Source organism: Sus scrofa, chromosome 11, assembly GCF_054392235.1.
Source record: "Sus scrofa isolate SSC_HxYL_T2T_F1_AM1 chromosome 11, Sscrofa_HxYL_maternal_Yorkshire_Landrace_v2.0, whole genome shotgun sequence".
Lineage (NCBI taxonomy): Eukaryota > Metazoa > Chordata > Mammalia > Artiodactyla > Suidae > Sus > Sus scrofa.
The window spans coordinates 24,105,618-24,129,865 of NC_139393.1; the positions used below are offsets into that span (position 1 = coordinate 24,105,618).

Below are 24,248 nucleotides of genomic sequence, written 5' to 3' on the forward strand. Positions count from 1 at the left end.
GGCTGTGACACAGGCTGGCAGCTGTAGCTCTCATTCGACCCCTAGCCTGGGAACTTCCATATGCCACAGATATGGCCCTAAAAAGAAAAAGGCAAACAAATGAACAAAATAAATGCTGCTGGTGTTTGGAGAGCTAAAGGGCAGGTGTTTTGTTTGGCTCTGTATTGGTGTTATTGGGTGAGACTCTCTGCTGGCCTCCATTGGCTAAGATAATATAATAATATAATTATAATACTATGATTATAATTGATGCCTATACTATATAAACGAGTTCTGAATTCATATGGGTAGTCGTCTGATCACCAGGTATAAAACTTGTGTCCTGTGTACAATTTGCTGCCAAAGTTGGAAGCAGTCACTGCTTCATGATGTTTCATCTTGGAAACAATTCTCCATCATCTCGCATGTCCGTCCGGCTGAGGGCTAGAGGTTTGTGGGGACCATGGAAATAATTTGCGCAATATCAACCCATCCCTGAGATACTGAAACCTGATCTTCCATTTGAATTTGGATTAAAAACCTATAATCGTCTGGCAGTATGCTTTTTTTTTTTTTGAGAGTACAGTGTTCAAAGAGATCACTGATTCTTGCACCCAAGAATCAAAGAAATAAAAGAGCACACCGTTAAAGGGCCCAACTTTAACCAGAGGCACTGACAAACAGACCATACCACTCATTCTGAGATGTCTATTAACAGAAACGTGGTTTAGGAAAATTTATAAATTTGTACCTAGTAAAAACAGACATTTAAATGCAGTTGTTCTGGAGTTCCCATTGTGGTGCAGTCATTAATGCATCCACCTAGGAACTATGAGGTGGCGGGTTCGATCCCTGGCCTCGATCAGTGGGTTAAGGATCCGGCGTCGCCGTGAGCTGTGGTGTAGGTTGCAGACTCGGCTCAGATCCTATGTTGCTGTGGCTGTGGTGTGGGCCGGTGGCTACAACTCCGATTGGACTCCTAGCCTGGGAACCTCCATATACCGTGAGAGCGGCCCAAGAAACGGCAAAAAGACGAAATAAATAAATAAATAAATTCAGTTGTTTTATCAAATCTCCTTAACATCCCCATGTCTCCGATCACCCATCCAAGTGATGTGTTTTGTCTTCCAGGCTTGAACTGGTGAAAGTGCATTTAAAATATGTACGTCGGAATGCTCTGTGTTTACATTTTAAGGATGGAGAGAAAGCATGGCCTTTGATAAATACAGCGCAATATAGAGGGGCCCTATATAGAGGGGCAACACTCAGTGATTTTGATTGTGATTGGTCTTTGTTAGAAAGGTGCTTTGAAAAGTCGTCTAAAAACGCATTTCCATGTAAGCGGTACAATTCTGGGGAGAGTTGAGAGCAAACAAATCACCAGTGAAATTGATCTTGTCCCAGAACTAAAAAAGCAAATACTCTTCCTGGGCTGCTCCACCTGCTTTGATGGGCAGCACGAGCGCACACACCATGCTCTCCTTTTGCCTTTCGTGAAGACTAGAGTCTCACTGGAAACTCTCTTGCTTTTTTTCCCTCCCGCTTCCCCACGTTTTCTCCATCTCTAGCTACATTTCACAGATGACTGCCTTTAAACATAACAACATCAATTAATTTTTGAACTTAAAAAAAAATCATACTTAGCCCAGAGCCTGCCCTCTTCATGGAAGTGCCTTGTGTGGAAGAGGCTGTGCGGGGGTCTGATAAGCCCCCTTTGTGAAGCCTCTGCAGCAGCAGGCAAGGCACCCGCCACTCCACACACGGGGCTGTTTTTTCAGCCAGCCGTGTTCTGGGTGGTTGGCAGTTGACCCTGGCATCTCCCAGGCTCTGAAACCAAGCCAGGAGGCAGCCGCAGAGATCCAGGGAGGAAGCAGCTTCACTTGTGTGCCTGCGACTGAAAGTTGATTCTGTTTGTTCATTGTTGGTGTTTGTTTGTTTTGAATTGACACGGTGTTTCCCTTGGAGGTTCCCCCGGTTCATGATTATGTTCTCTCACCCGCCTCTTCCCCTCTTGCAGAATCCGATGATCTCCGTGGGGACCCTGCCCTCGGCCATCCAAGCGCTTCCGCCCCTCAGGATGCTCGTAATTCCATAGTCGATGCAGGTGCCGTTGAAAGCATCACCCCGTGTCCCCCGAAGCTTCCTCAGATGATGGCCGCAGGTAAACGGTGGTGGCCAGTACAGAACACAAACAAGGCCTTGTGCGTCTTAGTGGAAAGCTCCCCAGCCATGAAAACACACACTGAACCGGGAGCGTGGGCTCCCCCAAAGAAGCCCAGCTGTGAAACTGGCAAACGTCAAAGAGCATTAAGTCAAATTTGACTTCCTTGGCTGACTTTTTTTTTTTTTTTTAAGCTCTGTGCTGTGTTCGGTATTAATTTATTTGTTTTGGCCAAAGTCTGTGCTTATAAGACATGTTTGAGGAGGCCCTCGAGGCTGATACCTGCATTTCCTAATGTAAGGATGTACAGAGTCTGTAAAGGATGGAAGTGCTACAAGATTACCCTTCATAAATTCATTTAGGACCAATGTGACTGCTTGACAAGCCATTTTAGCGATTCGATTAGATGGTTAGAGGGTGTGCCTGCTTCAGAATTACACGCAGGAACAGATGAGTTTATTCTTAGTCGACTAAGCCAATTGACTTGTCTTACCCAGGGCGCCCTCTGGCTCTGCCTCTCAATCTGGGAACTTAACTGATGTTTCCCTGGGAGAAGGAAGTGATTCTTCAGTTGTTTCCAGGGGTCCTTCCTCAAAGGCAAGCTGTGTATAACGCAAGCTGCATGTCATTAAGTTTCCTCCCAGAATGTATGCAGAAACTCTTATGTTTATGACTAGAGAAAACATTGCTACAGATGCCATGGTTTTGGGTGGTTTGGGAATGTGCTTCAATGAAGCCTCCCTTCTCTAGAATCATGATTTCTTTCCAACCCACACCCATGGCCGGTGAGTTCTAAGTCAGTTTGTTTTTTTTCCTTCCCCCTCTGCAGCTGCCGACGGTTTGGGAAGTTTAGCGATAGACACAACCCAGCTCAGCATGTCTGTGACAGACCCCACCGCCTGGGCCACCGCCATGAATAACTTGGGCATGGTTCCCGTGGGGTTGCCTGGACAGCAGCTTGTATCGGGTAAGCTTCCTCCCAGGTTGAAAGATGCTTGCAGCCACGCCAAAGGGTGTGGGTGACAGGCGCCTGGTAATCTGGGCACGGACAAGTGTTGAGCCTGGCCTGGCATTTATGACTGGGGCATGCCTGGCAGGCTGTGGGCTTGGCATTCTTTTGCTCGCCACCTCGCCTCAATCTTCTGCCTCGTCTCTGGTCTCAGAAACAGCCACGTGCGGGAGGTCTCCCTCGCAGGCATTGCAATATCAGGTCCGTAGTTGCTGCGGGTAAGTAGAAGAGTTAATATCCGTTTTCCAGTTTGCAAAATTCTCCCATGTACATGATGCCATGTGGTTCCACAGTCTGCTCTTTGAGACCAGTCGATGGTCATGGTGGTTGTGGCTCTTGTGCATGGTCCCGTTTCCAAAGCAGGTAAGAAGGGACCAGAGTTGAGGTGACTTTGCCAGCATCGAAGCCGCAGCGCTTAGACACCCAACTCAATGGCCGCTGCATTCCCTGTTTGCTTTGGGTTCCGTTAACACAAGAATGCATTCAGTAGAGAAAAGGTTTGGAAATGTCCCAACATAGAAGGCCATTTGAAAGAGTTCGTCATTGAATTCAAAACATGTTTCGTGCTGATTTTCCATGTACCTTGTAACACGTGCTTGAGGAAATAGGACCTATACATAAAGTATATGTGTCCTTGAGGGTTAAGGACGCACATCTCCCCCAATTGAAAAACACAGCAACCAAAAAGACAGCAATAAAAAATAATGTATAGAATGAGGAGCAACGAGGTGATTCAACCGAGTGATGTAGTGATTTCCAGAAGGATCGATGATTGGAGCTCTGAGCAAAGATGTTATTGAGGGGACCTAAAGCTGTCTGGAAAGACACATGGGACTTCAGTTTTCCCTTTACTCACTCATCGACTCATTTAGCACGCTTTTTGGAGACACTGTCCTGGTCCAGGGGCTCCAGCAGTGAAAAAAAAAAACAAAAAAACAGGCATGGTTTCTGCTGTCCCAGAATTTGCAGTGGAGAAGCAACTGTTATATACTGTGGTCTCTGTGATATGTCAGAAGAACAATTCCCTTTTGCCCATCAAGTTAGATGAGGGTATGCACTGAGGCGACAGCAATCGCCTTTGAAGGGTTAATTACGTTTTACAGCCCCAGCCCTGGGTACTTTGAGCTGAGCTGACCAAACAGTTGGTTTGTCACTGTTGTTTGGTTTTGGTTTTCATCCATCGAGGACATACACCTCCAAGGCTGTACCAGCTATAAAAAATTATACATAGGTGCACGTGTACATGTCTATGCAAACATATGGACACACACACATATATACCTCCATATATAAATATAAACATTGTTTTCTTTTTTAATATAACAAAGGTTATGAGAAGAGAGGCCAGGAAACAGAGGAGAGGGGAAAACAGAAAAAGGAAAGTCAAATCTTGAATGATTAGGCATGATACTTCGAATATTGATAAACTTTTCCAAAATGTTATAAATCAATAGCATTGAAGATGAATCTGCTCTGGGATGGGTGTGTGTGCATCAGTGACATTTTTCTCTGCTTTGAACATGTGTTTATCCAGACCCCTTTCCCCTAAAGCTAATCTAGACCGATCCTTCCTTCTAATACCTTGAGAGTAAAGATTTATATGTTTCTGCGCAGATTTTCTCAGCTGCCTAATTGAAATATTCATACAGCAGAAATGATTTTATTCTCGTCTCCACCTCCCTCTCGTCTCCGAAAATGTTGTGTGACTTCCAGAGTACGCCACAACCTCAATAATTCATTATTTTTTCTTACGATTTTGAGTCTTCTGACATTTTAACCATGACCAATTTATGATTTTCCCAGCAACTTACCATGAAAAGAATTACAGCCCTACTCGTTACAGAAGATGTACCGTATCTGCCCTGCATTCCATTCTCTATCTCCTGTATTAGCCAAACTGCTTAAACTGTGTCTGAGCCTTTCGGGGGTCTCCCTGAGTGTGCCCCCGTCATCCCCCTCCCCATCCTCCAGTGGAACGACAGGCTGCTTTGTTCTCGGCACTGCCAGCAGACTCCCTTGTCTGACACTCTCTCGGGGTCAAGTTCTGTGCTATTTGGTTGGCATTTATGTATTTTCTTCCAGTCTTCTTTCTATGCATGTATTTGAGTCCTATTAAATACGACATTTTCTATTAGGGGTTTTTATAAATATCTTATCCTAAATTCTTTTCCATTTTTATAGTTTTACGGTAAACATGTAAAAATAATCCGTTGAGGGAGTTCCTGTCGTGGCTCAGGGGAAATGAATCTGACTAGTATCCATGAGGATGCGGGTTCGATCCCTGGCCTTGCTCCATGGGTTAAGGATCCGGTGTTACTGTGAGCTGTGTTGTAGGTCACAGACACTGCTCGGATCCCAAGTGGCTGTGGCTGTGGTGTAGGCTGGCAGCTGTAGCTCCAATTCGACCCCTAGCTTGGGGCCTTCCCTATGCCCCTGGTGCAGCCCTAAAAAGACAAAAAGGACAAAAAAATTCAGTGACTAAATCTTCCTCAGTTTTCTACTGTTTACATTTAAGTTGTTTGTTTGTTTGTTTGTTTTAACTCTTACTAGTCTAGTTTCTTTGGAGAACTTAATATCCTCAAATAGTAAAGCATTTTACCTTTTCTGTAAACTGATGACTATCTATTTGATGGGACTGGCATAAGATTGTAATATGATAACTTACAATAACTGCATAGTACCTATACATGATAAGCTTTCATTAAATCTAAACTCTTATTCCTTCTTTTCTTCCTTTTGATTTTTTTCAACAAATAATATTAAACTTTTTTTATGCATAGAATGTTTGAACAACTAGAGTTATTTCCCTCAGACAGACTCCTCCATGTCGCCTTTGTCAGTCAAAACAAAGAAATATTTTAATGTTTTTTGTTAAGTACCAGGCAACTCATTTCCAAAATGTACATATGTGTTTAATATTTACCAACTTGGTATGTAAAAAACGGCAGCCCATTATTTTAAGTTCTTTTTACCACTCCTCTTTGGAAATCATGTCATTTTCCTCTATTTTCTATTTGTAGTTCCTCTTTTGGTAATAGGTTACTTTCATGCCATATCCATTTATCAGATAGAGTTATGGTTGATGTATCTTTTTTTTTTTTTGGCTTGTGTTTTGTCATTACTTTTAAGCATTTTATTCTTGGAGTCCCTATTTACTCAAAATCTTTTTCTCTTTAATGTTCTTCCTGAAAAAAAAAAGTTTACCATTTCCTTTATGCATATTCCATTTCTAACTATAGAAAGCTTTTGCCCACTCCCTGCAGTTGCTATATATTCCTCATTTTCCATGTCTCCACGGATTTACTTCTTTTATCAGGAATTCAGTCTTCATGTACATTTCAGTCTCTTTGGGGAGCGTCTCTTCTGTGCTAGGGATCTCTTTTTATTCCCACACCACATTGTTTCAATTCTTATGGCTCCGTAGTATATTTATGTGACTTGTCTTGTCACTGTGTCTGATGCGTGGTGCTGTTTGTTTGTTTCTTTGCGCCATAGTCACCGACCCACAGAATGTTGCTTCTCCCTCAGTTTTCGTGCTGGTGCCTCTGGAATTGCTCAGTGTGACTGTGGCACATTTGAGGCAGCCTTTAATGTCTCCAAAGGGACTTAAAGATAATTTAGTGTAACCTTCTTCCAAGAAATCGCCTCCAAAATGTCTCTGACCGGATTAGGGAGAGGCTGGGTTTTATGAGCACTTGGCTTCCTCTCCAAGTTTCTGATCTTTCTAAATGACCAGCTACTCTTTCCATGTTTGTTAAAATGAAATTGACACTCAACCCCATTCCTTACTACTTTTTTTTTTCTATTTATTGAGAGATTAAAATTATCAGCAAAGCAAGGCACTCATTTTCCATATCTTCTAATTTTATCAAAAGGATTTCCCAGACAATCCTATCCCCTCCTTCATGTCTCCCCTGTTTATCTTCTTCAAACGAGGTGCCCCTGGAGATCATTACGTTGAATTTGCTTCTTTTTTTTTAATTTTTTTTTCTTTTGTCTTTTTGCCTTCCTGTGGCATATGGAGGTTCCCAGGCTAGGCGTCTAATCAGAGCTGTAGCTGCCAGCCTGCATCACTGCCACAGAAACTTGGGATCTGAGCCATGTCTGTGACCTACACCACAGCTCACGGCAACACCGGATCCTTAACCCACTGAGCGAGGCCAGGGATCGAACCTGCAACCTCATAGTTCCTAGTCAGATTCGTTAACCACTGTGCCATGACAGCAACTCCTGAATTTGCTTCTTTTATCCAAAATATACCATTCTACTGTGGGACTCCATCCCTAAATCCCCTACTCAGAGTCCTCGTTCATCTGTGAGATAGTGTTTATCACCTTATGGAATCGTATGTTTATTTTCGTCCCCATACTTTTAGTTTTGTGGCACTTTAAAATTTCTGTTGTTGTTACCTTGTTCTTATTATCAGTGCTCTGGGCATTGTCATAGATTCAGGTTTTCTAAACTGGCCTGTTGGAACATCAGTGTCCCCTTGTTGTTAGGGTGGATGTCACGTAAATATTTATGTGGCCTGAAAACCTGGGCAAATTGTGAGTTTCACACAGGTAGGTTGCTTTCTTTGTGGGTTTCCTCGGAGCCATTACTCTGCTAACGTGCTCTGTGCGGTTTGAAAGCGTGGCGTCTCCAGTGTAGGATTCCCCAAACATCACTTAACCTTTAGGAGATGTCTTTTAGGTGGAGGACCCACTGTGGCACAAGATTGGCGGTGTCTCTGGAGCACTGGGACGCAGGCTTGATGCCTGGCCTGGCACAGTGGATTAAGGATCTGGCATTGCCGCAGCTGAGGTATAGGTCACGACAATGGCTCAGATCCGACCCCTGGCCTGGGAACTCCATATGCCACGAGGTGGCCCAAAGAAGGAAAAAATAAAATAAAGATGGATGCAAGTTACTATTATAAAAAATATATCAAGCACCTACAAATATGTGATTATTAAATAAATAATCTATTTTTAAAAGAGAAAATATCTTTAAGCATCTCATGGAACACCACCCTATCACCGTCAAAGCTGGACTTTTCCCATCACGTGTGAGGCTCCTTTGCCACGACCATGCGTCTTTCTTAGACACATGGGACGTCCTCCCTGTGATCCAGTTTAGTTTTGTTTGTTGGCTGGTGTTTTCGCCAAACAGTGTCTCTCCCGAATCTCAGGCTTCCAGATAATGCTCCCGTGTCCTGATCTTGCCGGAAAGCTTCTTCCCTGTTTCCTACCATACAGGTTTTAGGAGCTGCCTCCCACCCCCAGCCCCGGTGTCAACAGCCGACACCAAGAATGTCAAATCCTGGGCTCTGGCACCATCTGTGTGACCAGCTGCTCCCTTCCTATAGACCCTGGCTGCTTCTCCCAAGTTATAATCACCAACTGCAAGGGTTGGAAAGCAGCAGCTGAGTCCCCAGGTTTTATGTCGCGTGCCCAGACCTGCCCAGGAACTGGTAATATTTGCTGGATATTCTCTGGCCATGAGATTATACCCTGCTTGGCTTTACACTTTTTGAAATTTTCTTTCTTCATGTCAACCATCTCTCCTTAGTTGTCATGGGCTTTTACAATGACATATGTCTCTTACCCGACGTTTCTGAGCGTGCCCTGTGTTGCATTTCAAATCCATGTTCAGAAAAGCGCTGTTTACGAGATAGTGTCACCTGCCTTATTGAGGTTAGGGTTAGGGTTAGGGTTAGGGTCAGGGTTAGGGAGAAGCTGTGGAAGCGCTGTTTACGAGATAGTGTCACCTGCCTTATTGAGATTTAACCTGGAGCCAATAAAAGATTTCTTCACTCTCACAAGCAGTGAGCTCTTCCTTGGTTCGTACCTTGTGGTTTCTCCTGAAGCCCTGGGTTCGCTCTCGGTGGCTCTGTTCCCTGCTCTTCTCAAAGAGCTTAGCTTTACGGTTCCTGGGGACAGTCCCCTCTCTGTCCTCTTCCTTCCTCTCTCCCAGTCATGGATGCCCCCCACTCATTTTAATTCTACTCTGCAGCCTCAGCCTAGTCTCTTCCCCTAGTTCCTAGTTCCTTGTCGGCTTGTTTAATTCTGCTCAGAACACCTTTTCCTCTTCAAATGTCCAGATATGAAGAGGCATTTGAGAAATCCTTTCATCTCCTGAAGCATCACTCTTTTAACCGGGATTTGTCGAGCCAGACATGGTACCCAGTGCTGGGGATACAAGACTCAGACCTCACCCCCCTATGTTAGAGCCTAGGAGGCGAGATAGAGGAGAGCCAATGAGCAAGCACACATCACCATGATAAGTGGCTCTGCCGCTAACAGATAAGGGCTGTCCTAGGATGTCGCTGAGGGTGCTAAGAGGAACGTGGTGTCATTAGAGTTGTAGGTGTACAGAGCAATTTTTTTGTTTTGATCTTTTGTCTTTTTAGGGCCGCCCCTGAAGCCTATGGAGGTTCCCAGGCTAGGGGTTGAATCGGAGCTGGAGCCACTGGCCTACCCCACAGCCACAGCCATGCGGGATCTGAGCCGCGTCTGCAACCTACACCACAGCTCACGGCAACGCCAGATCCTTAACTGAGCGAGGCCAGGGATCGAACCCTCAACCTCATGGTTCCTAGTCGAATTCGTTAACCACTGCGCCACGACGGGAACTCCTGTAGAGCACTTTTGTGAGACCTTCGGAGATGTGAGGGGAGAGGTTGGCGGCAAAGAGCTCAGCTGGGAGGCTGTAGCTGTTTCCCGGTTAAGAGATGGATGTGGCCGTAGTGGGGATAATAGTCACAGCGGTGGAGAGAGATGTGCGGGGACCCAAGAGACATTTAATTGGAGGAAAAAACCCAAACAAACAGGAATTGATGACTGACTCCACGTGGAAGGTAAGGAGAGTGAAGCATCATCAACGATTCCTGGGTCTCTAGCTTTGGAAATGGTCCTAAGATGGGGCAGGCTGGAAGGGAAGAAGGGTGAGGCCAGATGGCATGTTTCTTCTTGGACCTGTTGGATTTGAAGCAGCTGTCAAAGGAAACATGTGGTGATCCGTCGCATGTAAGCATCCAGAGCTCATGAAAGAAGTGGGTGTGGGGATGCAGCCTTGGCAGTCACAGCAGAGGGATGGCCATTGACTCCTGTCTCCCCTGGTCATGCTCTGGCCATGAAATTAGAAAGAGGCCCTCAGCTCCCCACGCAGGTGTCAGCCTAACCTCCACTTGCATCTCCAAATAGGTCCTTCATCTCGGTTCTCTTTCTTTTTTTTTTTCCTTTGGCCGCGCCCACAGCATGTGGAAGTTCCCCCACCAGGGATGCAACCCATGCCACAACCATGACCCAAGCCACTGCAGTGACAAGGCTGGATCCTAACCCCACTGCACAAGAGAACTCCTGTATCCTCTTCTTTGACCCACTAGATTTCTGTCTGTTGCTGGACTCCAAGGTTTAAAGTGAGAGACATAGTTATTGGAGACTTTAACAATGTAATCTAGAGGGCATTCCCATTGTGACTCAGTTATGAACCTGATTAGTATCCACAAGGATGCGGGTTCAGTCCCTGGCCTCACTCAGTGGGTTAAGGGTCTGGCGTTGCCTTGAGTGGTGGTATCGGTCGCAGATGTGGCTCGGACCTGGTATTGCTGTGGCTGTGGTGAAGGCCAAAAGTTGCAGCTCCAGTTCAACCCCTGGCCTGGGAATGTCCATATGCCACAGGTGCAGCTCTAAAAAGACAAAAAAAAAAAAAAGTACTCTAGGGATCTATACTGGAAGCCATGTCATCAGCTCACAGAGATGCTCAGATGGACTGTCAGATGATAAACCAGCCCCCATCCCTGTGTTTAAGATGAAAATTATACTCAAACCAGCCAACTTCCTTTCCGTAGTGCCTCCAGACTTGAATGGTGACACTCTGTCACTGGCAAGATTAAGGGGATGCAGATAGCCTGGCGCTTAGCAGCCGGGTCCTCTGAGAGATGATGCTCGGTCCTCTTTTGTTTTCATTTTCCATCTTGTCGAAAGATTTCTCATTATCGGGTGTCAGAAAATAAATAGGCCCTCGACTTAGGTTTCACAGTTTATGTAGCTGATGTCACATCTGCATGACGGTTCCGTTATACTTTCCATGGTTATTTAACTCTTGTCTCCCCAGGACAGTAGGACGGTTCACTGGTGTGTTCATTCATCCAGTGTACAATGTTACCGAAGGTTCATGATGCACAGCGTATCTTACTGGACACTAGAGACTCCCCCGTGTACATGACAGCCAGGTGATAGCCCTGTGAAGATACGCATTTCTAAAGAATCAGATGTTATCCGGATAGCTTTGCAGGCGATTATCTCATTACAGTTGCGGGATATTGCAGAAGAGGGATGGGGGCCTAACTTAGCTTGGAGGGTTTGGAGGGTGTTCAGAAAAGGTTCCCCTGAAGAAGTACTGTTCAGGCTATGACCCCAAGGATAAATTGAATTATCCTGGCAGCAGGAGGGGAGACCCGGAAGAAAGGGAGAATTGGGGAGGATGAGAGAATTCTAAAAGCAGAAAATGCCCTGTGGAAAGGCCTGAGGGGACAGGAACTTGGCTCTTTCAAGGAAAGGACGGGTAGAGGTGTGGGTGGGCAGGAGGCATGGGCGGGCATGGAGTGGGCTGGCAGGACGATGCTTAGCATGTGTCCAGACGTTGGCTGGGGCCAGGTCCTGCCTGCCAAAGCAAGGAGTGCAGATTTTATATGAATGGCCAGCTGTGGAAGGATTGTAAGCAGGGAAGCAACCTCAGATGCATGCTTAAAAGAAGAAAAAAAAACAAAACTCACCCAAGTTGTTTTAGAGGGACTGAACTGGAAGATGGCAAAAGGAATCTAGCTTCACATATAACTATGATGGTCTAATCGAATCCACATGAGACTGGACTATTGAGCACCTACTGTGTGTCCTGTATCATTGTAGGTGCTGGAGATACAAGCCCTCCTGGAGCATCCATTCTAGTGCTTTGTTTTTTAATTTAATTTTTTTTTTTTTTTTAAGGGCTGCACCTGCGGCCTGTGGACATTCCCAGGCTAGGGGTCGAATCGGAGGTGCACCTGCCAGCCTATTCCACAGCCACAGCGACGCAGGATCTGAGCCACGTCTGTGACCTACACCACAGCTCATGGCAGCGCCGGATCCTTAACCCACTGAGCGAGGCCAGGGATCAAACCCGCAACCTCATGGTTCCTAGTCGGGTTCATTAACCACTGAGCCACGTAGGGAACTCCCTAGTGCTTTGTTTATGATTGTGTGTGTGTGTGTGTCTATGTGTGTGCCTACAATGTTTCTAGAGGTAAGAGAATTTGTAGGAAATTATTTCCAAAACCTATCTGCTTCTGCCTGGTACTGTGTAATGTACAAGGTAATTGAGGTCGCTGCAAACAAATCAAGTTTCATCCTCCAGTAACTCTCCACAGGTGACAACAGCCTATATCGTTGTTGGCTAGAGATGTTATAAAATGAAAGTCCTTTTCAAATGCTTGCATAACATAATATAGTGACTTGAAATATTGTTATTTTTTTTTCACTTCCATGGAATAAAGCCCATAAAGAGTCCTTGCTTTGTAAACTCACTTCTTTGGAGATTGACTTGCTTTGAACTATCAATATGTAAGGTTTTTGTTTCTGTGTATGCCCAACATTTTTAAAAAATTTTTAATTAGGTTTCCATCTCTTTATTATTTTTGTCTATTTGGTCTGTCACACACTGGTAATGTGTATTATTCAACTAGCCTTTTGAACTATGCTGCAGATCACTTTCCTACCCACTAGACTAGAACTAGAGAAAATATAGTCAAATAATTGCATGTATATTTACATATGTGTGTATGAAGTATATCCACACTGCATAGCCATATCTAATGTGTATACACGCATATACATCACAAACACATATTCCCTGATATTCTTGGTTGCCTTTTTCTTCCTCTGGGTTAGAGAATCTTTGGTATCTTTGGCAGACACATGAGCTGAAAGGAAATATTTGCATTTCATAGTGGAAAATTGTCTTCTGCCACCATAGTAGATGTTCTAATGCAGAAAGAAATACCAGTTAAATTACTATATTCCAAGCAATTTGCGTGTTTCTGTCCTGTGTGTACACATGTACCTTATGGTATATTGGATTTTTGTTTTGAGCTAATGGTAAAGCCATTTATTTGTAACTATGGGATAATTGCATAGTGGCTTCTAGATCTCATTTACCTGCGTTTTCTTTTATTTTACAGCCTTATCATTTTCTGTGTTAACATTGTGCTTTTGAGTTGTAGATACATCACATGCCTTTATATAATTAGGCTCTCATTCCTCTGATAGACTGTGCTGGACTGTTCATTTATACAGGCAAGAACCACAGCTAATTTATCTTTGTATTTCCTCTGTCATTAAGTACAGAGCTGGGGGCTCCATAACCATATAGTTGAATGAATGTATGATTTGATTTTTTTATATAAATAATTATATAAAATGTATTAATTTTGGAAAAGTCGCTTTTATACTTGTCCCTGAACTATTCTAAAATATGGCTTTCATGTTTTTAAAAAATGTTTATTATAGTTGACTTATAATATTCTGTCAGTTTCTGCTATACAGTCATACCTATATATATGTGTGTGTGTGTATATGTGTATACATATATACACACATTCTTTTTCTCACATTATCCCCCATCATGTTCCATCACAAGTGACTAGATATAGTTCCCTGTGCTATACAGCAGCATCTCATTGCTTATCCACTCCAAATACAATAGTTTGCATCTGCTAACCCCAGACTCCCAGTCCCTCCCACTCAATTCCCCTCCCCCTTGACAACTGCAAGTCTGTTCTCCATGTCAGTGAGTTTCTCTTTTTTTTTTTCCTGTGGATAGGTTCTTAGATTCCAGATACGTGATATTATATGGTATTTGTCTTTCTCTTTCTGACCTACCTCACTTAGTATGAGAGTTTCTAGTTTCATCCATGTTGCTGCAAATGGCATTATTTTGTTCTTTTCTATGGCTGAGTAGTAGTCCATTGTGTATATGTACCACATCTTCTTAATCCATTCATCTGTCAATGGACATTTAGGTTGTTTCCATGTCTTGGCTATTGTGAATACTGCTGCAGTGGACATGGGAGCTCATGTATCTTTTTCAGTGAAAGTTTTGTCTGGATATATGCCCAAGAGTGGGGTTGCTGGGTCGTATGATAGTTCTATATTTAGTTTTTTTGTTCGTTTGTTTGTCTTTTTGTCTTTTTAAGGCCACACCTGTGGCATATGGAGATTCCCAGGCTAGGGGTCTAATCAGAGCTGTTGCTGCCAGCCTACACCATAGCTCACGGCAATGCCAGATCCTTAACCCACTCAATGAGGCCAGGATTGAACCCTCAACCTCATGGTTCCTAGTCAGATTCATTTCTGCTGCGCCAAGACGGGAACTCCTATATTTAGTTTTATGAGGTATATACTGTTTTCCATAGTGGTTGTACCAATTTACATTCCTACCAAAAGTGGAGAAGGGTTCCCTTTTCACCACACCCTCTCCAGCATTTGTTATTTGTTGACTTGTTAATGATGGCCACTCGGACTGGTGTGAGGTGGTACCTCATTGTAGTTTTGTGGTTTTGGCTTTTATGTCTTTGATCACATTTAGATATGAAGAGTAGCCTCAACCGTTAGCCTCCTTGTTTGATGTTTGTGATTTACTTTTCTTATAATTGAACATTATCTTTCCAGCTTACTTCCTTTTTCTTCTTTAATTAAAAAAATGTATTTTCCCCGTCTCTCCTTATTATGCGTATGCTTTTTATGGATCTCCTCCTTCTTCCCTTCCTTCTCTTCCTCCTCCTCCTTATCCTCCTCCTCTGGCTAGACTCATTGCATATTGAAGTTATGGGCCAGGGATCAATTCCAAGCCACAGCTACAACCTATGCCACAGCTGCAGCAACACAGGGTCCTTAACCTACTTTCCTGGGCTGCAGATTGAACCTGCACCTAAGCAGTGACCTGAGCCACTGCAGTCAGATTCTGCAGCCACTGTGCCACAATGGGAACTTGTCATGTACCTTCTTATACATATGGAGTGTATTTCTAATAGCTGTTTTCAGGTACTTATCTACAAATTCTGTTATCTGTGTTGTTTCTAAGTGCCTTTCTGTGGATACATTTTTCTCCTTGTGATGGGACATATTTTTCTATTTCTTTGCATGCCTAAGATGCCAAACATTGTGAGTTTTACATGTTCAGTGCTGGATATTTTTTTTTTGGTATAAATATTTTTGTGATTGCTTTTGTGAGATGCAGTTAAGTTCCTTACAAAGGGTTTAATTCGTTCAGGGTCTGCTTTTAAACTTGGGTAATTGGGTCCAGAGCAGTCTTTAGACTGAAGATAATTTTATCCTCCTTTCAAGGCAAGACACTGCTTAGACCTCTACCCCAGTATATTGCAAGGTTTCCCTGCTCTGGCTGTCACAAACTTGATTGGCTACCAGAGCTTTTTGAGCTTCAGAAGTGGTTCCACCTGCTCCTTTCCCATGATGCATTTCTCCGCCTCCATCCGTCCCTCCCTCTCGTGCCTGATCAGTACTCAGCCAAGACCTAAGGGGAATCGTCAGAAGACCTCCGGCGCTCGCGCTCTCTCATTCGCTCCAGTGCTCAGCCCTGTCATTTCCAGCTGCCCTGGCCGCCTCAGACACTGGACTCAGGTACACCTCAGGCTCGGTTTGGGCTCCTCTTCCCTGAGTCAAATCCTTGAAACTTTCTAGACAGCAGCCTGGGACAATCATAGGTGTCCCTGCATGTGTCTCCCTTCTCTCTGTAATCACGGTCCTATGCTTCCGTTGTCCGAAGCCTGAAAACCATCATTTCAAAGGTATTTTGTCTTACTGTTTAGTTGCTTAGGCAGAAGGTTGAACTCTATCCCTGTTGCTTCCTCATGGCTGGAAGCAGAGTTTTCAAAGTCTTTGTTAAAGCACGTGTGTGTGTGTGCGCGCATGCGTTGCCCAGGGGTCTAATCAGTATAAATCTGAGGCTCTGATATGAATGACTTTACCGAAAAGAGTGGTAATAAACCCACCAATTATTGAGCACTTCATATGTACCAAACACTCTATGTACCTTCATATGTACCTTGCTTCATTTAATCCTTTGCTAGCTAAATATTATTAGCCCCGTTTCATAGATAAGGGAACTGAGCTTGGGTGATGTTAATTAACTTACCTAAGTTTACCCAGGTAGGGGGAGGCAGAGCTGGAATGGAAATCCAGGTCTGGCTGCCTAAACGAATTCCCCTCGATCAGGAAGTGGGAAATGATTAAAGCCGAACCATCTGCATTTTTGCCTCAGGCCAGCCCTATCTTTATACTTTTACTTTTAAAAATAAATATCTTAGGTGGAACTATAACGTGGGGGTTGGGGTGACATTTGCAGAGGTTTTCGATATTACACTGAAATTTAACAGATGTCAGTTGTTTTTTATGTGTATTATTTATAGTGCTAAAATCTGGAGATTTCCATTAAACTTTACTAGTTTAGGACTTGGGGTCTCGTTATCTAAAATTTATACTAAAGTTGGAGTTCCCGTCATGGCTCGACAGAAAGGAATCTGACTAGCTTCCATGAGGATGCAGGTTCGATCCCTGGCCTCGCTCGGTGGGTTAAGGATCCAGCGTTGCCGTGAGCTGTGGTGTAGGTTGCACACACGGCTCAGACCTGGTGTTGCTGTGGTGTAGGCTGGCAGCTACAACTCCGATTTGACCCCTAGCCTGGAAACCTCCATATGCGTGGGTGCAGCCTTAAAAAAAAAATTAAAAAATAATAAAATCTGTACTAAAGCTTAATGGGGAATAACTTAGTGATAGAAAGTTGACTGCTCCGCATAAGGCCAGGGTGGTCATGCCCTCTTGGTTAATATCAGTAACCAAAGGTGATCATAAAAATAAGGCAAACATACACATTTCCACCTAAAAATAAGCAGAGAAAACTCTTAACGGGGCAAAAGAAACTGAATTGTTTGCTGGCGAACACAGGTGAGATGAACTTGGGTCAGCTTGCATAGTCCCTCTTCAGGAGGCATGGAATCCAGAGCAGGTGGGCCAGTGGTAACACAGGTGGAGGGAGTTCTTGGCTGAAGGATTCTGTTTTCTCAGAAGAGCAGGCGGCAAGGTTATCTGGGGAGGTGAAGTGCGCTGGTGAGGGATGCAACGCTTGAGAAAGGAGAGCCCTTGAAGGGAGTCACTGGAGGAGCCATAAGAAGCTGATTAGTGGAAATTGAGGAAGCTTGATGAATGCTCATTGTCAGCCCAACGCGATGTCCTCCAGCAAAGCTGCTTGAACTCAGGGAGCTGGAGCGGAGGAGGAGGGCGGGCTTTATGCAGGTTGGGTTTCAGCAGGTGGCTGAAATAAAAGGACAAGGACAAGGGCACAAAGAGGATAGGATGAGCATTTGCAGGAGCGTCATTTGAGAGCCAGACCGCACTGTCCTACAAGATTTGGGGCAGAGCCGTGGAAGAGGGCAGGACTGGGAGAGAGGGGAGGGGTCGCTGGATGGAAGGAGCTGGTGAGGGCAGGCAAGAGGGGGGAAGAGTGGGAAGGCGTGAAGGGGAAAGAGGTGTCTGCTGGGAGCCCTTTCCATGGTCTTTGCAGAAGATAAAGCCTTTTCCTTAGAAACAGGTGAACTGTCTACAAGAGGCAGGTGGTGGCTTGAGAGCCTGTCTTAGGTTTGAATCCAGGCTCTTTCTCTGGGCTGTAAAACCTTGGGCAACTTCTTTAAAACGTCTCTGAGTGCATCTGTCTGTAAGGGAGGGAGCCATAGTGACATCAGCCTCAGAGAATGACTGCAGTTTCCACAATCGGTAGTGGAAAGCATGGGACGTATTGTCAAAATCCAAGATGTTCGTTCCCTTTCCTCTCATTGGAGGGCAGTGCAGGGGAGCATTGGGGTGGGCGGGGAGAGCCCTCTTGGATGACACTATTTAAAGGACTAGAAAAAGAAGACTTCGAGTTCCCTGGCGGCCCAGGAGTCAAGGATCCAGCATTGTCACCACTGTGGCTCTGATCACGGCTGTGGCTCAGGTTCAGTCCCTAGCCTAGGAACTTCCACATGCCATGGGTTCAGCCAAAAAAAAAACACCACAATAAACATTTTTAAAAAGAAGACTTGGCCTCTGTGAACAACGATTCCTTCGTTCTGACTTGTCTCCTGTTCTAGGAGCAGTGACACCCTTCTGTGCAAGCCAAGTGGAGGCACCCAGAGCACACCCAGAAGTAGTAGCTCTGTGACAGTGTGACTCTAAGTAATTTCCATGGGTCACCTCTGTCAAATTTTCTGGACTCGATTCCAGGGCCTATTTCAGACTCTGTGAGACATAAGGCCCTGGAAGGGACTGATAAAAATTTGAGGACATGACTTCTTGAAGTATTTCAGGACCCTGGCTCATAGGGAAACAAACAAACAAACAAAAAAAAACCCTCTCTGGCCTGGGAATGGGTACAGAAGCTTGTCTGATGCTGCAGTTCTGTGCTCTTAACAATAACAGAATTTAGCTGATTTTTTGTTGTTGTTAAAATACTTGAGCCATAAAGTACCTAAAAGGGGACTGCTGGTGCAGATTGAAAAATCACATGTTGACTATCTACTGTGTTCAAGCACTGCGTATCATCTCATTTAATCAGGTTTTTCTCTTGGACAAAAATGTCTGGGGCATCCAGACATACATCCCTGAACTATGACAAACTATTTTCTTCTCCTCGGGGACATTTGCTTGTTCTCCTAGAAGGCACAGCTTTGACCTTGAAGCTTTGCCTCTGAAAGTTTATGCCTGTGGGCAAAGAGACACTTTATCCTTAAGAGGAAGGAGAAACACTGCCGTCTTCAGGTTGGCGAGGTCTTGACCACGAGGGCCTCTTCAAAGAAATATTCCTCACTTCCCTGGCTGGAACTCTTGTGACCTCCATCCGCTAATGCTTCATAGCTGTTGAGTCCATCTCAGCAGGAAAAATAGGCCTCCTCCGCCCCATGCGAGGCACCTAAAATCTCTGCGGGGGGCCCTCACCCTGAGTGAATCATCGTTGCCAAGGTTCTACCCAGAGATGTTGCCGTGAGCGGGGGCAGGCCCTCAAAAACGCTCATCTTCTGTTTTCAAAACGTAGTGGCCTCTCTCTGGGAAAGCACGTATTTGAGAATGTCTTTTGGAATTTGTTCATCCCCAGCTGTGAGAGAAGTAACTGCCTCGTCTCGGGGAGGAAGAAAGCAATTGAGGGAAATGATAGAAGATGATAATGATGTCATCTTTGTCTGGATTTCTTTCCTTTTTCTTTTTTAAAATAGGGCCTCACCTGCTGCATGTGGAAGTTCCCAGACTAGGGATCGGATCGAGCAGAGCTGCAGCTGCTGGTCTACGCCGCAGCCACAGCAATGTAGGGTCTGAGCCGTGTCTGTGACCCACACCACAGCTCACGGCCACATGGGATCCTTAACCCACTGAGCGAGGCCAGGGATCGAACCCACATCCTCATGGATACTAGTCAGGTTCCCAAGAGCCAAAACGGGAACTCCCCTTTGTCTGAATTTCTGTGGCATCCTCCTGGCCGGGAGAGGGGCAAGTCAGGGCTCTGTGGGGATCAGGGGAGACCCAGACTCAGGAGAAGGCAGGGAGGCACCTAAAAAGCCAGTTGGCATCTTACAGGGAAACAGCGCGCAAGGTGCCTAGAGGTCTGGTGCGAGCCCAACCCCGCGCTGTCACACAGTGACTGAGTGACCGCGGGCCAGTTGCACAGATCTTGAGGACTTTGGGCATGCCCACCTTTCAAAGGAGGGTGTCCTGGTCCCCTTTCAGCTCCAGAATTCTAGATTTAGGAAAATCCTCATGAGCCAGAACCTGAGCCCTTACTGGATGCAATGCCAGAGTGATGAGCATCCAGGTAATCGCTTGAAAACACAAAGCAGGAAGTAACATTTAAGCAGAACCACAGGAAGACTCCCTCTCTAGTTAAGGTCATCTTTCTGGCAGCGGCGGCAGGGGTTTTTTCGTTTGTATATCTGTCCTTTCCTAGACCCAGAGAGCCCCTGCAGAGTGAAATTGCACCCACAGCCACAGAAGTGCGGCAGGGGAATCGGTGTAAGGAGTTTTAGCCTTTCTAGGCGCTGAAGAAACAACTTCAAGAGAGGAAAGGACAGACTCGCACCAGTTTCCAGCCCTTGGGCGTAGCAGCAGCATCTGCTGGATCATCAGTGACTGAGAGCAAAGGTGGAGTGGAGAGTCGTGTAGATGCTGGAAACTGGAGGGTCTCCATTCAAGCAATCCTGGGAAGAGTGTGAGGAGGGCTTTTCCTATCAGCTTTTCCTCTCATCGGAAGCTAGTAGGGTCCAGAGCATCTAAAATCCTCACTAGGCAGCCTTGTTTGTTCGCATTTATCATTGCTTTCTGTCATGGCTAGACCTCTAACTTAGGCATTGATAGTTCTTTAAAGAAAATCAGGAAGTTTGGGAGTTCCTGTCGTGGCTGAGCAGAAAGGAACCTGACTAGCATCCATGAGGACACAGGTTCAGTCCCTGGCCTTGCTCAGTAGGTTAAGGATCCGGTGTTGTTGTGAGCTGTGGTGTAGGTTGCAGATGCGGCTCGGATCCCGACTTGCTGTGGCTGTGGTGTAGGCTGGCAGCTGCAACTTCGATTCGATCCCTAGCTTGGGAACTTCCATGTGCTGTGAGTGTGGCCCTAAAAAGAAAAAGAAAATCAGGAGCTTGGGAAAAAACATGAGTAGGAAGGAACCAGAGCATCAGTTTTCCCACCTACCTCCCCTTCACAAAGCTCTTGCTGTTCCCGAGCCTGGGCTCAAACCCAAGAAAAGAGCTGACACAGCATCTGTGCAGCCTTTGCTTGGTCCATGCGTGATGGGCTCCTCCTTCGAGTGCATAAACCAAGTGTTGTGTATTCAGCGGCCTCCAGCTGGGCCCCTCGCCTAGGAAGGAATAGGTAAGAAGCCCAGGCTTGTCCCAGCCTCATTCACGAGGACTTGAAAGCAAGACGTGGGGGAAAACATAATCTTCCCTTAAGCGAAGGGAAGAGCTCCAAGTCTGTAGAATAATAAGATTTGGGAGTTAGAAAGGACGTTAGGTGATCAGATATAATACTGGTGTGCAGTGTTTAATTTTTCTAGGAGGTTTCAGGTACCATATTTCATTTAGACCTTAGTGGTTCGCTGCACAGGGGCAAATGTCTCTTGTCTATCCCCACGTTCCTGGCAGACGCTGCTGACCTATTAGGATCTTCTTTCCTAGTAAAATGGGATGTGTCTTTATATCTCACCATGGCACTCCAGGCAGCCAACACCAGTCCAACCGTGAAGAAAGCGCTCTGCTGACACTGATCTGGTCCAGCCCTTGCATCTCATGGATGGAGAGACAGAGGTCTGGATGGGGTCTAGTTAAGTTCTGCGGAATAATGTGTCTTGACAGTTGTCTCCATCTTCGATAGGCTGAGAGGAACACCCCCACACGGCTAATTCTCACCTGTCATGCCTGGTGAAAAGCGTGCCAGGTCTGGGGGCACCACTGTATTTTTCACCGAATGAAACTGACGGGTTATATGTTGTTTTGAACCAGAAGGGGAAGTCCTGAAACTGACTGGTTAGAAAGCAACAAACTCGACTCCAGCCTTGGCTGCTTAAGCATAAGATTTAATCAATAGGAGGCTACATTTTTTTTTTTCATTCATTCACTCTAAGAGTTTTGTGTACATTAAAGTAAAGGGAGAAGAGTTCCTATTGTGGCTAGTGGTTAACGAATCTGACTAGTATCCATGCGGACACGGGTTTGATCCCTGGCCTCACGCTCAGGGGGTTAAGTATCCGGCGTTGCTGTGAGTCATGGTGTAGGTCGCAGACGTGGCTTAGATCACGCGTGGCTGTGATTGTAGACCAGCAGCTGCAGCTCCAATGTGACCCCCAGCCTGGGAACTTCCATATGCTGCTGGTGTGGCCCTAAACAGCAAAAAATAATAATAAAGGGAGAGCCTATTGATATTTCAGAAGGCAACTGAGAGAGGGATAAAAATTAATGAACCATGTTCATTTCTTCATATTTACATTAGAATTTCTTTAACTCTCCCTCGTTTCATTTTGTATTCGGGTTACTTTCTTCTCCCCAGGAGACCAGGCTCAGCCATTCATCCTTCCCTTCTTGTGTATCCATCTGTGCTTTCCGTCCATCCATCTGTCCATCCACCCCTCCTTCCCTCCATCCATTCTGTGTCTTCTGCTCACTGCTAAGTCTTCGAAGGGCAAGAACTGTCTTATACATCATTGTGCCCCAAGCCTCCCAGCACAACGCATGTTGAGTAAGTGCATGTCACAGCACTCTTTTACCTGTAATTCCTGGCCCTCCACCCACTTTCTTTAGAAAGAAATGGCTCAAACCAATGGCCCCCCCCCCTTCTCCCTTTTGAAAAAAAAAATTACCTTCCTTAATGGCTTACGACTGTCTTTGATCAGGTTGTTGGCTTGAGTACTCAGAGCAGGTAGCTCTAAGACTACATAAGTTTCGTGTTGCCAGATGCTTGTATTTCCAGCTACGTGTCACAGAGGTGAAGTGCTATTGTGTTTTGGCTGAAAATGAATTTCCTTCCAGTAGCATTTCAGGAACATACAATGCTTCCCATTCTTTCCTCTTAATATTCGTAGTTCACTTTTTTATATGAATTATTTATAATAATGAATACAAACATCAGAAATAGCTGCAGAGTTGTGCCTGGTTTGGCCTCAGACTCCTTGGTAGCAGCTTATGGTGGTCAATATAGGGGACCCCCCCGCCCCAGAAGCAGCCTCACACCTTTTTTTCCTGGTAGGTTGGTTTTGGCTGAGGACAGAGCAAAGAACACAGAAAAGGGAATTATTTTAAAAGACTTCTCAGGAGGAAGTTCCCTTCATGGCTCAGCAGTTTATGAATCTGACTAGTATCCATGAGGATGCAGGTTTGATCCCTGGCCTCGCTCAGTGGGTTAAGGATCTGGTGTTGCCATGAGCTGTGGTGTAGGTCGAAGATGTGGCTCAGATCCCGAGTTGCTGTGGCTGTGGTGTAGGCCAGCAGCTGTAGCTCCGATTTGACCCCTAGCCTGGGAACTTCCATATGCTGCAGGTGCGGCCCTAAAAAAGCAGAAGAAACCAAAAAAAAAAAAAAAAAAAAAAAAAAGCCACCTCTCAGAAGAGTCATGCTTTGACTGCAAAAACCCAATTTTTAAAGAAATGAGTAGATTTTAAGGAAAATGTATTATAATTTTCTTTTGTATGTAAAAATAGAGCCCAAAATGTGCAGAAAGTATTGAAACTAGAATTTTATTCTCAGGAAAATGGAGTTTTGAATTAATAATGCCCACCCAATTTTAGGGATTCAATAGTCTTTATTTTTTTGTACATTTTTTATTATACTCGATTTCCAATTTTCTGTCAATTCAAAGTCATACTATTTTATTTATTTTTTGGCCACACCCATGATGTGTAGAAGTTTCCAGGCCAGGGATGGAACCTGGATCACAGTAGTGACAATCTGCTGGGACATAGGGAATTCCTCTTTCTTTCTTTCCTTTTTTTTTTTTTTTTGTTTGTTTGTTTGTTTGTGGTCTTTTTTAGGGCTGCACCCGCAGCATATGGAGGTTCCCAGGCTAGGGGTCAAATCGGAGCTATAGCCGCCGGCCTTTACCACAGCCACAGCAACACAGGATCCAAACCGTGTCTGTGACCTACACCACAGCTCACAGCAACACCAGATCCTCAACCCACTGAGTGAGGCCAGGGATCAAACCGGGAACCTCATGGTTCCTAGTCATATTCGTTAACCACTGAGCCATGATGGGAACTCCGGAACTCCTCTTTCTAATTTTATAGCTTGACCATACTCATCCATTTTTCCTTTCCTTTCTTCCTTCTTTCCCTCCCTCCCTCCTTGCCTTCCTCCTCCTTTATTTGTTGACCATCTTCCACTGTGAAGAACGAAAGTCCTTGCTGCCCTCTTGAGCTCTTGTCCGCTGGTGGAGACAGCAGGTGCACAGATCAGTGCGCGCACCCCTACACCTCATCATCATGACTTGGCGGGAGGTAACAGGACGCTGCAGTGGTAGAGCCCCGGGGAGGGCATCCAGCATCGATCTTCGTGTA

The 24,248-nt window shown here is 45.2% G+C and overlaps 1 protein-coding gene across 36 annotated transcripts in view; it reads left to right on the top strand.

Annotated features, from left to right (window-relative positions):
- The window catches only part of ENOX1 (ecto-NOX disulfide-thiol exchanger 1), a 658,487-nt gene that overhangs the window by 409,320 nt on the left and 224,919 nt on the right, over positions 1-24,248 (top strand). For 34 of the 36 annotated variants that reach the window (XR_014819514.1, XR_014819513.1, XR_014819515.1 and 31 more), the window contains 2 exons: positions 1,997-2,140; positions 2,970-3,107. Coding sequence is in view for 25 of the 36 variants with exons in the window: in XM_084981818.1 (XP_084837944.1) it covers positions 1,997-2,140; positions 2,970-3,107 (282 nt within the window). In the remaining 11 variants the exon portion in view is untranslated. Of the gene's footprint in view, positions 1-1,996; positions 2,235-2,834; positions 3,108-15,682; positions 15,806-24,248 lie in introns of those variants that run through there. The other 2 variants (XM_084981832.1, XM_021065358.2) reach the window with 2 other exon arrangements.